Source organism: Stegodyphus dumicola, chromosome 9 (genome assembly GCF_044657685.1).
Source record: "Stegodyphus dumicola isolate Sdum_Otavi_A_Nest chromosome 9, ASM4465768v1".
In the NCBI taxonomy this organism is placed as follows: domain Eukaryota; kingdom Metazoa; phylum Arthropoda; class Arachnida; order Araneae; family Eresidae; genus Stegodyphus; species Stegodyphus dumicola.
Window position 1 is genome coordinate 20,243,003 of NC_140776.1, and position 16,987 is coordinate 20,259,989.

The window sequence follows — 16,987 nt, forward strand, 5'->3', positions numbered from 1 at the left end:
CCAAGGCTTAGCCCACATTGCTAGGGGTAAAATGCTTTAAATGTATTGCAACGGAACCTTCCTATAATTGAATGAAGCTGATAAGCCCCGTTGTGTAGGGCACTGCCAATTGCTGAAGAACTGTATTGGGAATGACATCACGGTGTTAGATTATACATTCTTCTAGTATGAGACGTAGTTTCACCTCTGAGGGTTTGTCTTTCCCCTAAATCACACATGGAACTCTGATAATCCACATCTTCTATTTACAATTTTGAAGTTAGTTTCCTTCGGGTCCCCGCGCAAGTGCGTAAAATTTGGCAGTACTAATTCCTGACATTGGTGAGCTATTCTATTTCTCGCTCCTTCTTAGCATGTCTTCGTAGTGTAGTGGAGAGCACACTCGGCGCGTATTCGAGAGGACCGTGGTTCGAGTCCCTGCGAGGTAATTGCTCATTATCCACTTTTCCTGTTTCAAAATAACCTAATGACTCTACAGTGGCGTCCGAACTAAAAAAAGTGGTGGATAATGATTCTCAACCATCAGGATTTGGCGACTGGAGCCCTTAATCCTTAGTCGCCCTTTAAAAGAGGATGTATATAAGGTTATTTCTCCCACCTTCTCAGCCTGCCTTCGTTGTGTAACAGTCAGCCCACTCGACGTGAGGTCCGTGATTCGAGTCTCGGCTAAGGCATTGCGCATTTTTCACGTCTCTCCAGCATCAAAAATCGTAACGTCTCTATAATTAAAATGAAAGATTAGAGAAACACATTGAAATGCCATGTAGATGCAATTTGTTGTACGTCAATGTGCCTTTCAGCAGTCGATGATGTCATTTTAATGTAGTTTTGGATAGTGTTATTTTCTAGAAGCAGAAGTTCAGGAGAACTCTAATAATATTTGTGCATTTCCAAATCAGATAATGGTGGTTCAGTGAGTTCACTAATTTTAACACTTTTACATTTTAAACAATATTTTAATTACTATATACAGAGCGTATTCTTAGGCCGACGCCTTCAACATGAACAAACTTTATTCTCTTACAACTAAGCGAGCAACAGCGCACTCTTGCCTTTTTCTTCAAATTACACAACACTCCCCACCTGAACTCGGTGGAGAGTTCATCTTTCAATAATATAGTCTAGAATATTCAATTAATATTTCGACAATAAATCCTGGAGAAATGGTTAAATATAACAAACATGCACACATAATTATAAGCACATAAAATTTTACAAAACATTAAATGATACCGATTAGCAAGGTCAGGAGAATCAAACCTAAAAATACAAAATACAACATTAGTTAAGTTCCATATTATATAACAACTGTATAGGCCTTTTTAAGGTACCAGTAGGTGTTTTAATTATGCAAGATCTTATTTTACCATCTCTGCCTGGCATTAATTCCAAAATTTTACCTATTGTCCAGAGATTTCTGGGATGTTTGTCGTCATGAATCAAGACAATATCGTTGATTTTAAACTGAGATGCGTTAGAGTGTGGAGGACAAACATTGGCAGATCTCAGATTAAAAAGATACTCTGATCTCCAACGCTTCCAAAAATGATTTAAAATATCTTGATGGTATTTATATCGTTTAATAATTGAATTTCTTGATCCAATCAAATTATTTGATGTTATTTTATTAGCAGGCAGAGATAGTAATCGTCTACCAACCAGAAAATGAGAAGGTGTTAGTGGAGAAGGTTCATTGGGATCGGTAAACACGTAGGTAATTGGTCTACAATTAATCATTGCCTCGATTTCAATGAGCACTGTTTCAAGCTCTTTCACAGTAAGGGATGATCGACCAATAATTTTGCGTACGCTGGATTTTATGGTTCGTACCATACGCTCCCAAAACCCTCCCCACCATGGACCCCTCTTAATAATAAATTTCCAATTTATGCCTCTAGCAGAAAATAATTCTTTCACAGATGAGTCACTCAAAGTTTTAAAAATATGTTTTAGTTCTTTATCAGCTCTTTTAAAAGTCTTGGCATTATCGGAGTACACGGTGGTACACAGTCCTCGGCGAGCTAAAAATCTTCGGAAAGCTATCAAAAAACTTTCAGTGCTGAGATCAGTTACTATCTCTATATGTAAGGCACAAGTGACCGCACACGTTAACAACAGCATGTAAACTCTACCTTGCCTGTCTTTCGTAAAAAATGGACCGGCGAAGTCCAACCCGGTCACAGCAAATGGAGGCGACTCTTGGATTCTGTCTGGAGGAAGTGGAGCGATATCGTGTACCCCAGGACGAGCACTATATCGTTTGCATATCACACATTTGCTGATGATAGTCTTAACACGCTGTCTTCCCTTAATGATCCAATATTTGTCTCTGATCTGAGTAAGTGTCGAATTAACTCCAGAATGGAATACCCTTTCATGCGAGTCCATGATGATCAACTCGGTAAACTTGCATTTTGAGGGTAATAGAATAGGATGTTTTAAATTCTCGTGACAGTCTGCAAATTGAATGCGACCTTTCAACCGAAGAATTCCCTCCTCATCAAGCCTTGGATTAAGGGAGTAGATGGAAGAATCGAGAATTGATTTTTTATTTGATAACTTAATTATTTCCGCTTGATACGATTCTCGTTGCGTAATTTTTATCCAATAATGTTCAGCTGCTTTAATCTCAAAAGCAGTTAAAGGTCCATTCCCTGTAGACCTTTTCCGAAGCCACCCAATAAATCTAAATACATAGGCAGTAATTCGAAGTAATTTTCCTAAAGAACTGAATTTTTCTATATGCAAAATTGGGGATTCATTGTTAATTACAGGTGCAGTCAAAATAATACTTTTTTTTAACTCCAACGATTCTGAATTTGGTTTTAATTTCTTTTGTTTTGGAAAGTTTTCAATAGGAAAACGTAACCAGTGTGGCCCATGCCACCACAAATCATTCTTAATTAGTGACTGAGCACTAATTCCTCGAGTTAGTAAATCGGAAGGATTTTGTTTTCCTTCGCAGTAGTTCCACAATTTTTGTTGCATATACTCTGTATTTCTGTAACACGATTGGCGATAAATGGTTTTCAATTATTTGGCGAACCTTTAATCCAAGTAATGGCGATTTCGGAATCACTCCAAAAATAAACATCCTCAATTAAATCACCAAACAATTTTTTCAAATATTTATACATTCGAGCAGCCACGAGTGCTGCCATTAACTCTAAACGAGGAAGAGTGATTGCTCTTAAAGGTGCAACCCTGCATTTCGACATGATAAAGGAAGTTTTAATTTTAGAATCACTCGTACAATATCTGAAATATGCGATGGTCCCATATGCTTTAGGACTAGCGTCCGAAAATAGGTGAAGGCTTATATTCATTGGATCGTCATCAAAGAAATTTCGCTGTATCGATATTTCAGTTAAATCATTAAGTTCCTCCCGCCAAATGTTGAATTTGTCCTTAATCTTTGCAGGAATGACCTCATCCCAGTCAGAACCGGAACACCAGATTTCTTGAATAATAATTTTTGCCCGAATAACAAAGGGTGCAATAAATACAAATGGATCGTATATTTGGGCGATACTTTGCAAAAGTTTCCTTTTTGTAGCAAAATCATTTCCAGTAGAAAAGTCAATTAAATTTTTTAAATTTAACTTTATATCGTCTTCAATGGAATTCCAAATCATGCCTAAAAAATTCGATTCACTAGTTAATTTGTTGTCTGATTCCTTAATCCCATCTGAGACCCATAAATCGTTTAATGCTTTAGAATTAGTCCTTAATTTTCTGAAATTCATCCCAGCATCCTTAAATATGTTAACCGCATCTACAGATAACCGATATGCATCTTCAACCGTTCCTGCTCCAAAATATAGGTCGTCGACATAGACAGAAGAATTTAACATTTGGAAACTGTCCGGCATTTTATCTTTATATTTCCGAATGTGATATTTTATAGTGGCGGCCAAAATGAAAGGAGATATAGTCAAACCGAAAGCTACGCGACACATTTGCATAATCTTAAAGCAGTCATTATTTTCATTAAACCAAAGAAATTTTAGAAATTTTCTATCACCTTCAGCAATTCCTATCATCAAAAAGGCTTTTTCAACGTCTCCAAAAAACGCTATCTTAAACTTACGAAAATTTAACATGATGTCTAGTATATTTGGATTTAGATTAGGTCCCGATTCAAGGCAGTCATTTAACGAATTCGTGTCCTCTGTCCTTGAGCTAGCATCATACGCAATTCTTACGTTAGTAGTTTCACTAGGTCGTATCACTGCTCGGTGCGGCATAAAATATCCCAAATTTGTATCATTATTCGGACATTCCTCCACAATTCCTTCTAATATCTGGTTCTCAATTATATTTTTATATACCTGAAAAATCTCCGGAGTTTTACTTAGTTTATTGTGAAGGTTTGCGAATCGTTTCTTAGCTACCTCAAAATTATTTCCTAGATTATTCGGACTGTATTTCCAGATTAAATTTGCCTCATATCTTCCGTTTTTAAACTGCAAATTTCTTTCAAACTGGTATATTATTTCGCAGTCTATATCGGAATAATCATCAGAATCATTAATTCCCATATGTTCTAATTCGCAAAAACCTCTTAAATCTTTCAACACAACAGTGTTTGTCATTACCGCTAAATTTTCAGAAAAATTTTTGTTTTATTTTTCTCGATTCATGCGGCAACCCAACCAAATACAGAACTGACTGCGTACAACCCTTCAGATATTTTAATTCTTTCAGAATAAACTACATTCCAGAATTCATCCCCCCCAATTAATATCTCAACATCTATGTTATTTTTTCTTGCGCAATCGGCGACCTTCAACCCCATATGCTCCATGAAGTCTGCAATTTGTTTACTAGGCACACTGATGGACGCCGAGGAAATAACATCCGAGATCAAACATTCAATTTTTATTTTATTATTTTGTTTCCAATTCTGAATTTCGATTTCAACAACCGGATAGGAATGATTCATTGCCTTCGTCGCACCAAATGAATAAACAGAAAGTCTTTCATAACGGATTGGAGTAAGTTTTAAATGGTCGGCCAATTTTTTCGTTATAAAGGATCTGTGACTGCCTTGATCAAGAATTAATCTGATTTATACTTAGAACAAGCATAAACTGTACAAGTTTGTAATAATATTTCCCTGGCATTACAGTCATTATTATTATCACCTTGAGGAACAGAAGCAATCAATTTTAAGTTTTGAACTTTATTTCTTTCCTCAGAATTCAAAGTCAGAGATTCAGTTTCATTTTTGGAATAACCTTGTTCCAATTTTTTGTTTACAAGGGATTTATTAGTACAAATCGATTCATTGTGATACATACCGCCACATTTATTACATTTAGTTTTATTTCTGCACCTTTCTGATGTATGGAATTTTTTAAAACAAGAAAAGCAGCGGTTTTCGGATCTTAGTTTCTTTAATTTATCAGAAACATTCACTTCGCATTTAAATGACTCGTGCAAATTATCACAAAAGATGCATTTTCGGTTAACTGCAGTATGAAATGCAGCCGTGGGTGTACTTTTTACATATTTTCTAGTTTCATATTTTGATTGATCGACTCGCGGAGGCACAGGATTTTTCCTTTCGCTTAATACTAGATTTGAAACTTCCCTGCATTCTATTTCCGTTTTAATAAATTGTGTTAATTCCGAAACTTCAACTTTATCTTTCGATCCTCTTTGCCGATTAAATTCCAAAACTAAATCGTCCGGAATTAATTTTAATAATATTGGAATTAATAAATGTCCATATGAGCCAGAAGTTACTTCTAAAGTTTCCAAATTACGAATTGAAACTTCTAATTCGTCATATAATTTACGTAAAGCCTTTACGTTAGCAGAATTTTTAACGGCTTCTAAATTGAGAATTTTATTCATGATGAATTAATGATCAGGTCTTTTCGACCATATCTGTCCTTTAGTAATGCTACACAACTATCACAATTACTTTCTGTTAACTCAAAGCCTGACACAACATTCGAAGCTTGTCCCGTTAAGAATGTTTTTAAGTATACAAATTTTTGTATTTTTGAAAGCGTTTCGTTTTTATGTATCGAATTTTCGAAACTATTCCAAAATTCATTCCATTGTTTGGGGTCTCCCCAAAATTTATCAATCATTAATTTTGGTAATTTCAGCGTACTACTCCCACTAGAACTGGAACTTACATGCAAAATTCCATTACCACTAGACTGGTTTAAATCAGAACTTTGGGGATTCCTCGCTGGCGGTACTGCGGTAACCGCACCTAGAAACTGCTTAATTTGACTACAAGCAATTATACATTTGTCATTGTTTTCTTCGCTTATACTACAATCTTCTTCAATTAAGTTAACATCAATTAACTCTTGTATTTCATCATCAAGCGTTCTCAAATTATTTTTCTTTTCGGTTAATAATTCAAATAATTCCCGTAATTCTTTAATCGAATTTTCCTCCCCTTCAATTTTTAATTTATCTTCAATCACTTTAATTAACCTAGTAACAGACGATCTCAATGTGGAACGTTTACGTTTCAATCTATCTAACTTCTCTTCCATTTTATTTAATTTAAATACACTCACGACAGCAATACTCAATACTTACTAATGTACTACAAATAATCACTAAATAATTAATTTAAGATTTCCCTATCTTTATTTGGAATTCCATTGTCCCTCGAGTATGAAATATCCATTGAAATCGAAACACTTGGATCGAACACCTAAAATCTTCACAAAGCCTTAATTCCTTACGCCGATGCACCATCTAATAGTATTTGTGCATCTCCAAATCAGATAATGGTGGTTCAGTGAGTTCACTAATTTTAACACTTTTACATTTTAAACAATATTTTAATTACTATATACAGAGCGTATTCTTAGGCCGACGCCTTCAACATGAACAAACTTTATTCTTTTACAACTAAGCGAGCAACAGCGCCCTCTAGCCTTTTTCTTCAAATTACACAACAAACTCACTTTTACTTGAATTATGCCCGGCGAACAGGCTGGCTGCATGTGCATTTTCGTGGCCAGTTATCATATATACGAGCAAGTTTTCCTTTAAGAGATCTTCCTCGAAAGTATCCCTCCCCTTAGGCAGATGATCCGAGTGTTTTTACTATAATCAAATAAGTAAAACGAAACTTATTCAATTCATAGTGCAATAGCATGTTTAAAAGTGCATAATTATCATGTCTTCTTAACTTGTTTAATTACCTGTGCTTTGAACTTCATGAATAATTTGAATCTGATTTCTGTTAATAATAACAAAAAATTAATAAATCGATCGAAATTAAGTGAAAATAAATAATTAAATATAATAATCAATGTACATTATTATTATTACTTTATTTGGTATTATTTAATTTCATATATTAACATGAATTACTTTTTGAAATTGAATATAATAAATAAAATATTTGGAAGGTCTACTTATCTTAGTATAATTACTGAATTTTGATTACAGATAGCTTGTTACGGTTCAAAATTAATTTCCCGTGCGGTGATTTAAATGTTATACGAAAACTTCCATATAAGTTATCAAAATATATTTTTGCCAGAACTCTAACTTAAAATTCTTCACTTTGGTAATATATTTTTCCTCTAGAGTTGAGAACACGAAGCTTTACGAGCTTCGAGAAAATCTGAAGTAAGAGGAATGATATTTTATTAAAACTTTCTCTGATATTGAATTTTTTTTTCCAGATGACGGTTCTTTTCAAAGTATCTTGAGCAGCTCTCATATCCATGTGCTTGAAAATGGATCTCTCACTATCACCGTTGCCCAGAAATCAGACGCAGGTTATTACATGTGTGAAACAAGCAATGATGTCGGGGAACCTCTGCGGTATTCAGTGCGATTAGCTGTCCATTGTGAGTACAATTTCTTTATTACATTTATAATCTTATTGTAAAAATTCTGAATGTTTTCGTGTTATGCAATTTCTATTTTTATCTTCTTTAAATAGAGACTTTTTACACTAATGTTCGATAATTCCAATCATTTAAATACTGCAGCAGAAGAATTTTCTTACATCACATTGAAAAACGTATAATAGCGTATCTATTCTTGAGCAAATATATAGATTATTTTATATCGGCTGTTTGGTTGATCAAATATGGTTCTGGTTGATGACTTGAGAACCAAAGTTATATAGATCTCAAGTCCATTTGCAGAATTCAAGTACACTGCGAAAAAAAAAAAAAAAAAAAAAAAAATGGGTCAGTTCTATATCTCCCGTTCTGCTGGGCCGATTGACGATATTCAACTCGCGTTTTTCATGTCTCGAAAGCGCGACTCAGGATATGTATTAGATTTATATACAGCATTGTTCTAATATAGGTATTTTGACACAAAATTGAGCTTTAATGTCAAGAGCCAATTGTGTTCCGTATTTCAATTCTACCACTAAAATTATGCTTAAATATTAAATTTTGCAAAATTTGGTGCGAAATTTACGGAGAAATTCAAAAATTTATCTTGGAGAATTTTTTCAGTGTGCGCCAAGAATAATTCACTTGGCGAACTTCTTAATTTATAGCAACCCATTTTCCTTCCTTTTTTTTTACTTCCTTGTACGAAGTAAAAAGGAAGTATTGTAATCGCGAAAAACTTCAGGCATCATATTTCAACGAAAATATCCATTTTGACTGCTATCGATTGTACGACTCAAATTATGCCAAACTGCCAAGTTTTGAAAAAATCGCACGAGTAGCTTTTAAAAACTTGCTCTCAAAATTTTAGCTTATTATCTCAAAATTATCTAACTCAATGTTAATTGACTTTGTATATATTTGTTAATACCTTTTGTTTTACTAAACTTATTTGATTCTTCCTTTCTTGTTTCTAAATTTATTTTCATTCCAAATGAAATTTCCTATTTTTTATGATTTATTTTAAAATTTTGTATTTTTAAATAATTTTAGGTTTTTCAATATATTTTATTATGCGATTAATCTATTTCGACACCTCCTAGATCATGATGCAACATAATAGGCAATCTGCACCCACAGAGTTAATTATGACATATTGCATTTCTAATAATGAATGGAAGCAGCCCAGTAAAGATACGTCCTTTAATTAGCAAACGGGAGAGCGTATATCGTATTTATATCTTAGAGTGCTTTGTTTTAATCCTGCTCAGCAGTTGGGCAAGATTTCCGTATACAAAATTCTGTGATGCCTCTTGCATCCATAATCATGTGTAAAGCAAATGTTGAGTCTCCAGAACATTTTTATTCAATAATAAAATTATGTTGAATTCAACTACGTTTGTCTGCAAGTCCATCATTCCATCCACAGCGATTTTCTTACAGCTATCACCAGTAAAGTTATTTCGACCATGGCAAAATGTGAATTGGTTTCATTTTCCCTAGATAACCAACTAGCTCTCTACAATGTCCTGTCGATGTACAGGCCCACCAGCGGCCGAGCGGTAAAGTCGCCGAACACTGGTAGTTCGATCCGAGGTTCGAATCCCGCGAACGGGCTGGCTGCATAGGTGTTTTCGTAGTTTTCCCCATGTGTAACGTGTATCAAAGTTATGAATCAAATAAGATTATCAAAGTTATGAATTCTAGTAATACACAGTTTCATGTTCGATGACAGCGTACCAGCGACCGAGCGGTAAAATCGCTGAACACTGGTAGTTCTGACCTGGGTTCGAATCCAAACGAACGGACTGGCTGCATGGGCTTTTCCGTGGTTTGTCCTATGACGTGTATATGAGCCATTTTCCCTTAGAAAGTCCTCCACGAAGGCATCCCTCCCGTTATGCAGATAGCCCTAGTGTGCTTTGGCATAATTAAATACACCACCACACCTGTCGATGTACACTGCGGAAGAAAAAGGGGACGGTTCAATATCTCCCGTCCTACTGGGCCGATTGACGAAATTCAAATTTCGTTTACCATGTTTCGAAAGCGAGACACAGTATGTATATTAGATTTATATATAGAATCATTCTAACACTGGTATTTCGACAAAAAATCTCTTTTTTTTTTCTGAAATGATACCGCGTTTTTACCATATTCGGTTTCTCCGACTCAAATTATGGCTGAATATTAAGTTTTGTAAAATTTGGTGCGAAATTTACGGAGAAGTTAAAAAATTTATCTCAGCGATTTTTTTTTTTTTTTTAAGTTTGCGTCGCGAATAGTTTAAACGAGCAGAAAAAAGTCATCGTTCATAATTTTAACAAAGTACATAAACCATATTTAGCGTTATTATGGCTTACAACAAATAAGAAAAATTTCAAAACGCCCCAATAGGTAAATTCACGTACATCCTATTAAATTTTGAATAAAGAGCATTAATAGTTTTGTAGGCAAGCTTAGAAATAAATCTACTTTAAGATGATGATAAACATTTTATAATTGAAAATTTTTCGAAAAATTTTTAAAAAACTATTTTCTTTTTAAAAAAAACTATTTCTTAAATTCTGGAAAAAGGAATCAAGTATTATAAAATTATAAGAAGAAAATAATATAAAGAAATTAGTATATGTATATCAAAATCAATTAACATTGAGAAGATAAAGTTTTGAGAGCTAATTTCTTAAAAACTACTCTTGCGATTTTTACAAAGCTTGGCAGTTTTGCATAATTTGATTCGTAGAATCAAAATATGTAAAAAAAAACTGGCACGTCATTTCAGAAAAAGTCCGATTTTGTGTCAAAATACCTATATTAGAACAATGCTATATATAAATCTAATACTTATCCTAAGTCGCGCTTTCGAGCCATGAAAAACGCAACTTGAATTTCCTCAATCAGCCTAGAAGAACGAGAGATATAAAACTGGCCCACATTTTTTTCGCAGTGTTTTTTATTTTTTAAATTTTTTTAAAATTTTGAAATTATAAGTTAAAGATTTTTTTTTAACTTGGTGATCTTACTTTAAGTTAATAACAGTTAAATTTAAACATTCTTTATTGTTTATTTACGTTTCCCATCTATTATTCTCTACCAGAACGTGTTTTCATCATCGCGTTTTATGCAAATACGTTAGAAGGAGTATTGAAGGAAGGCTCAGCTTAGTTCAAGTAGGGAGAACTTTGGAGTCTTTAGTGACGCATGTTTGCCCTTAGGCTGCTTCGTTGTTAAATCTATTAGACTCTGCCGTATTTTATGTGGCTGTTGATAATCGCCTGTAAGGTTAAATTAAGGGCCAACTAACGTTAGGTATTTGTGTCTAGCTTCGGCAGAAGTCAGTTTAATTTAGTATTAGATTAGTTTCTTATATTTCTTACCTTGAGTTAAAACCTGATTGGAGGCTTCACTGTATGCCCAAAAAGAGGTCATCTGTTATTATTTCTTTGAATAAATGAATAAAATAATATTTTAACCCTTCTCGAGACTTTGTTGTTATACACGAGAACTCAGCGATAAGTCACTCCGCATTCCATTAGGTTCTTCTACATTTAACCAATCTTCTACATTACCAAGATCTTCAAGATTTGAATTATTTTCTCATACATTATAAGAACAGTATGTTATAAGAGGTAGTCAGGTAAAATGGGAGAGTAAGCCTACGAAGAATCGATTTCCGGAAGCGGTGGTTTATTCTCCCGCATTTCAGGACCTAAAAACAGAACTGGCCAACTTGAATGTTTCGTAGCCTTTCCGCTATGCGTAAATTAGCATGCTACACTTGCTTTTAGAATATGTTTTGTAATGCCATACCTCATATTAGAAGAAGAGACAAATGCATGAAGGTAAATACAAATTCAAAAACACCAAAGTCTAAATTATTCGCAAAATTCAGAGCCCATGTTGTGGAAGTTGGAGTTCCTACCTCATTAGACACTTTGAGGGTGGAAAAGAGCAGGGCTGTGGAATCGGTAGGAAAAATGACCGACTCTTGGAATTTAAATGACTCCGACTCCTTCATATACGTATATGTTCATAGATGACTTTCTTTGCCTTTTTCATTTGTTCGTCATCCAAGAAAATTCGGCGTTATGGATCTACATATGTTGAACTTAGCGCGATTCTTGTCTAGCAAACTAGTTTATCTTTTCTTCATCGAAGAAATGATTCTTTCTGCAATAAACCCTCCATTTCATAAAGAACAAACATCGCATTCTTGCAGACTTGCCTCTTGTTAATTTTTCAGATTGTAGCTTTTTGGTGGCTATACACGGTGTTGAAAGAAGGATTTCCAGTTCTGCAAGATCATTCCACAGTCTTTCTGTTAGTGAAATATTAGGGTTATTTACATCTTCTGAAAACGTTCTTAATTCTAACAACCACTATATCATCAAATATGTACTTCTCCATTGCGTTGCTCCTTTCTCTGCTCGCTTCCTAAGATGGCATCAATTTTGGGAGTTTTTGTTGCTTATTTCAATTCAGTAATGAGATTAGTAACTAAATGAATCAGTTTAATCAATAATGGTCAAATATCACATCCATCCTGCTCCCTTATATTTATTTACTAATATGTCAATAAAATAGAAACTAACTATTTATTAATAGTCCATAAATAAAAATATTAACTCATTTTGCCATTAATGTTTTTCAATTCACTTTAATTTCATTTCAAATTCAAACTGTTTAACAAAAATTGGAGTCGGAGTCGAAGCGTTTTTAGCGACTCCAACTCCGCCTCCTTTTACCAAAAAATCTACCCGACTCCGATTCCGACACCATGACTCCGACTCCACATCTCTGGAAAAAAGACGTCGCAAAACAAAATAAGACCTGTCTATTACATAACACGGTATTATTTGAAAATAAAGCAAATAAAATATAAATTTCCTAAAATACATTTTAAAGCCTTATTTTTGGACTTGGGGAATACTAATATTAATTTTCGAAAATTTTTAAAGTGAAATTGACTTACATTGTTTACGTCAAAATCGATATCTCGAATAGAACTAATTAAGTCTTAATTTAACTTGAATAGTTCTCTAACATCCATCATAAAAAAATGAAAAGTCAGCAGCATTTAATATAATCCTTTAATTAACGATCGATTCTCCAAATACGCTGTAACTAGAAATAAGGAATTCAGTAATTAACTTTATAGTTTGACATAAAACTATAAAAGGTACAAAAAATTTAATTAAATTATGCATTGTCTCGCTTTACTTGCCGAACTTTGCGAAATTGCCCTTTCTTTAATAATAAAATTACTGACGCGGCTTTGAATCTTTTTTTTTTTTACCCCTAACAATTTTAGTTTAAATATCAATAGTTTATTTATGTTTATCAGCAATATTATGCTTTAAATACTTCTACATCTAACTGGTATTGTTGATAAATGTGGTACACATACCAGATATAAATAAAGCTAGAATAAAACTCGGAGTTGACATATATGATAAATCAGTTAATGAAGTTGAGCATCAAAGTTATCCAGCATCCAGAGTCTAGGATTTGGATCCCAAACGAATCCAGGATTTAGGTCAAAGAGAGACTGAGGTTATAAAAATTTTGTATCGTTGTGAAGTCTCAAAATTTGACTGAAGTGAACGAATGTGTTTTCCAATCTATTATCAAAAATTCTCTCTTATCGTAAATTCATATATCAGATTTAAGCCAAATGAAAAAAAAATCTAAGTTTCATTTTAAAATCTTAACAACAATGATACAGATATGGAAAACAGTATAAAATTTTGTTTATATTTAAATGTTACCGTAACATACATTGACATTAAACTGAATAAGTTAGAAAATGACAACAAATTATAAGATAAAATTCAAACCCCGGCTCTTTTCGCTTGAGTACTTCTTTAACATTTATACTTATATTATAATATTGTTACGTATTTTTTTCTTCTTCTTTGTACGTACGTACGGGATTCATGCGGATTTGGAGTGAATAACGACGAAACTTGATGAAGTACCAAAACACTTTATTGGTCAGTATTATTCAAGACAGCTCCTCCAAAATCTCGTTTTTACAGTCGTCAAAGAACTACTATAGATACGCTAACACAATCAGCGACACAGCTTTCACACTATCAGGCTATAACGGTGGAGACAGCTTCGCTGCAAAGCACCAGAGTACAGCTCTCGACTGTGTTCGGTCGTTCTCGGAACTCCAAGTACTCTCGAGACTCTCCAAGGTACAACTCGCGATGCACTACACGATACACTACAGTACAGCTCCCGACTCCTCGGTTCAGTCGTTCCCGGAGCTCAACACACTCTATCGACGATGCCCTAATCGCGATACACTAAAAGACTCTTTCGGTGCACTCAACGACCAACTCGGCACTCACTGACTGACTACCAATTCGATGGACTGCACACGGACTGACTAACTACTAACTCTGCGCACCAGCAGGGTTTATATAGCTTTTGGCTTGTGTTCGAGAACATTCTGGGCTAAACCGATAAGAATTCGTTCCAGAAGGTCCTCCATCCGTCCATGGCATATCGCCAATTGTGTCGTCAAACGTCACCAAATGGGCGATTTCTCGCCAAATGTGGCAACCTTGCCATCCCTTGCCATTTTATGGCAACCCTAAACCTGATTTGCGGGGAAGCTATCTTACCGCGGCTGTACAATTCGTAACAATATAAATTTATAGGTGCCAGATCAGTAAGCCTATTTTCCGTGTCGTGTGCCTCAAATAAGTCTTCATTCATTCAAGGTACTGTAGCTCCTGTCTGGAGTTACTGTTGTTACTGGTATTACTGGAACTATTCTAAAAATGCCGTATAGGTTGGGAAACATATGCTTTTCACATCTATTTAACATCTCGATAGCCGACGATTTGGTGTCTGGAAATTCACTCATTTTTCTTTCCCACAGTAAATATTCAGTATTGAGAAAGGCGACATTTTTAAGAAGGTAATCCGTATATAATTTTACCAATATATCTAAATCAGTGGTATTTTCTGAGGAAGACAGAAAACAAGAAACATATTTATGAATGTGTGCAATCATGCCTTCAAAAATGGAAAAAACATAGATATACGATAATGCTATTCAGGATCGATGCTATCCATGCTGAACCGATCAACTTGCCGTTTATTTTTACTCGGACCAATCATTGGTGTCCCATGTGTTCCACACATTGATTTTGCTTACTTTACAAAAAGAATGTCCCAAAATTATCATCTGCATTATTTTCTGATCCCAACAACTGATCATAAAGCTTCTGACTATATTTTACTGCCACAGTCAAATCCCAATCTTCATTTTTTTTTGTACCTATATAGTAAAATGTTGTTGCTAAATACGAATTCACTTGCAAAAAGCGACTCCAACAGTGTGTATGAAGTTCATGGATATATTTAATGCAGAGGCACCAATCGACGCGTCATGGTCAGTCCAATACGTCCAAATCTTCGCAAACAGCATCCAAAAATTCGTCGAAGATCTTTATAGAGTCTTACTTCTTCACTCATCTTGTGAGGTATAGTTCCATTAGATGCAATTTTGTATTTTCGGATCAAAATTCATCACCTTCTTTGGTAAAACTTCTTGTCTCTTTGCGGTGTGAAGGAATGGACATAACGTTTTCGTTATTTCAAAACAATTCCTGATGTCTTGGACTTGTCAAGAATCCTAGATTGCAAGATTTAAGCAGTGTGACATACAAGAAACATAAATGCCTTGAAGCTGATGCTCAGAAGCACTTGCTCGTGTCCCTTTAAACTGCCCGCTCATAATACCAGCGTCACCATAACTTTCTTCTGTAGGATACTCAGTTTTCAAAACTGCGGAGGAAATACTTTGTGCAGTTTAGAAGTAAGAGGAACTAAATTCACAAAATTTCTACTAATCTTCATCTGATCCTGGTCGAAATACCTAAGACAAAAAGACATTTACTCGGTAGAGTTGCAACATCCATTCCTTCATCAATAAGACGGAGCCATATTTCGATATTTTTACTTGTTCTATAAATTGTGTTTGCCTTAGACAACGGCAGGTTTCAAGTATTTCGTTTTGGATTACGAAATTTGTATATATTGTTGTTTTCTTTGCATTTCGTAAATGATTTTCCAGGCCATTGTTTTTAGACTGAACGACAAATCTTAAGATAGCTCTGAAATTTCCTTCATTTTTATAAGTTATCTAAATCAATTGGCCATGATCTCTATGCACGGGTAATCTCAAACCTAGTTTTCCACGCAATAATATGTTTTTTTTTTTAATATGGATTTCGGTTATTCTGTATTTTCTTTAGCCTCTTTGATTTTATTTTGATCGAATAAAACATCCACAGACTTTCATTTATTGTCGTTTGTTTGCCTTAAATTGGTGCAATACGAAAACGAATTTTTATGATGCTGCAAGGCATTTGAAATATTTTAACCTTTTCAGTCCTGATTTATTTGTTTGTTTCAACTGACTTGATTTTTTGTGTACTCTTAGTAATTATCACAAAGAATTGAAAAATATCATTTTAAACATTTTATTTTAAAACTAGCAGCTTCGCTGCCAGCCTTCACCTGGCTTTTAAATGTACCGGAAAAATGGCTAAAGGGAACACCAAACGTTAAATTTAAAAACGGCATAGAATTTTACTCTGCAGAACAACTTCATAAAAAAACGTTATTACGTATAACAAAATTACAATGAAACAAACAATATCCCTTAATACAAATATTAATTATCCTAATAAATAAGTTAATCAACTTCCCTTTGCAAAATCTTAAGAACTCAAATGGTATAAAGGAGGTTAAGAACTTTGCTTCCTAAAAAAATCACTCAGAACTTGTCAATATCTTAAAAACAGTGAAATGAGCAATAAATAACATAAAAGAATGCAAAAAAATCAAAAAAATTCTGAAAAGCAAAGTATAATTAATGATATTTTATCTTATATTTTCAAGAGAAAAAAATTAGGTGCTACTTTGGTAGACGGTTGCACGGGGATTGGCGCAATTGTTGGTGCGGTATTTATAGTCATCAGCCATCTTGAAAAATGCTGTTTTTACGTATCTTACACATATAGTAAAGTATTAAAAATTTTTAAAAAATAAAAATCGTTAAAAATAATGAATTAATTTTTGTGGAAAAAGTTTTTTTTTTTTTTTTTTTAGATGGCTGGCATATG

General features: G+C 34.1%; 1 protein-coding gene across 3 annotated transcripts in view; it reads left to right on the forward strand.

Moving 5' to 3' along the window:
• The window catches only part of LOC118192022 (cell adhesion molecule Dscam1-like), a 1,213,535-nt gene that overhangs the window by 788,247 nt on the left and 408,301 nt on the right, over positions 1–16,987 (forward strand). For all 3 annotated transcript variants that reach the window (XM_085823265.1, XM_085823266.1, XM_085823267.1), the window contains exon 11: positions 7,674–7,841. In XM_085823265.1, the coding sequence (XP_085679391.1) occupies positions 7,674–7,841 (168 nt within the window). The remainder of the gene's footprint in view (positions 1–7,673; positions 7,842–16,987) is intronic.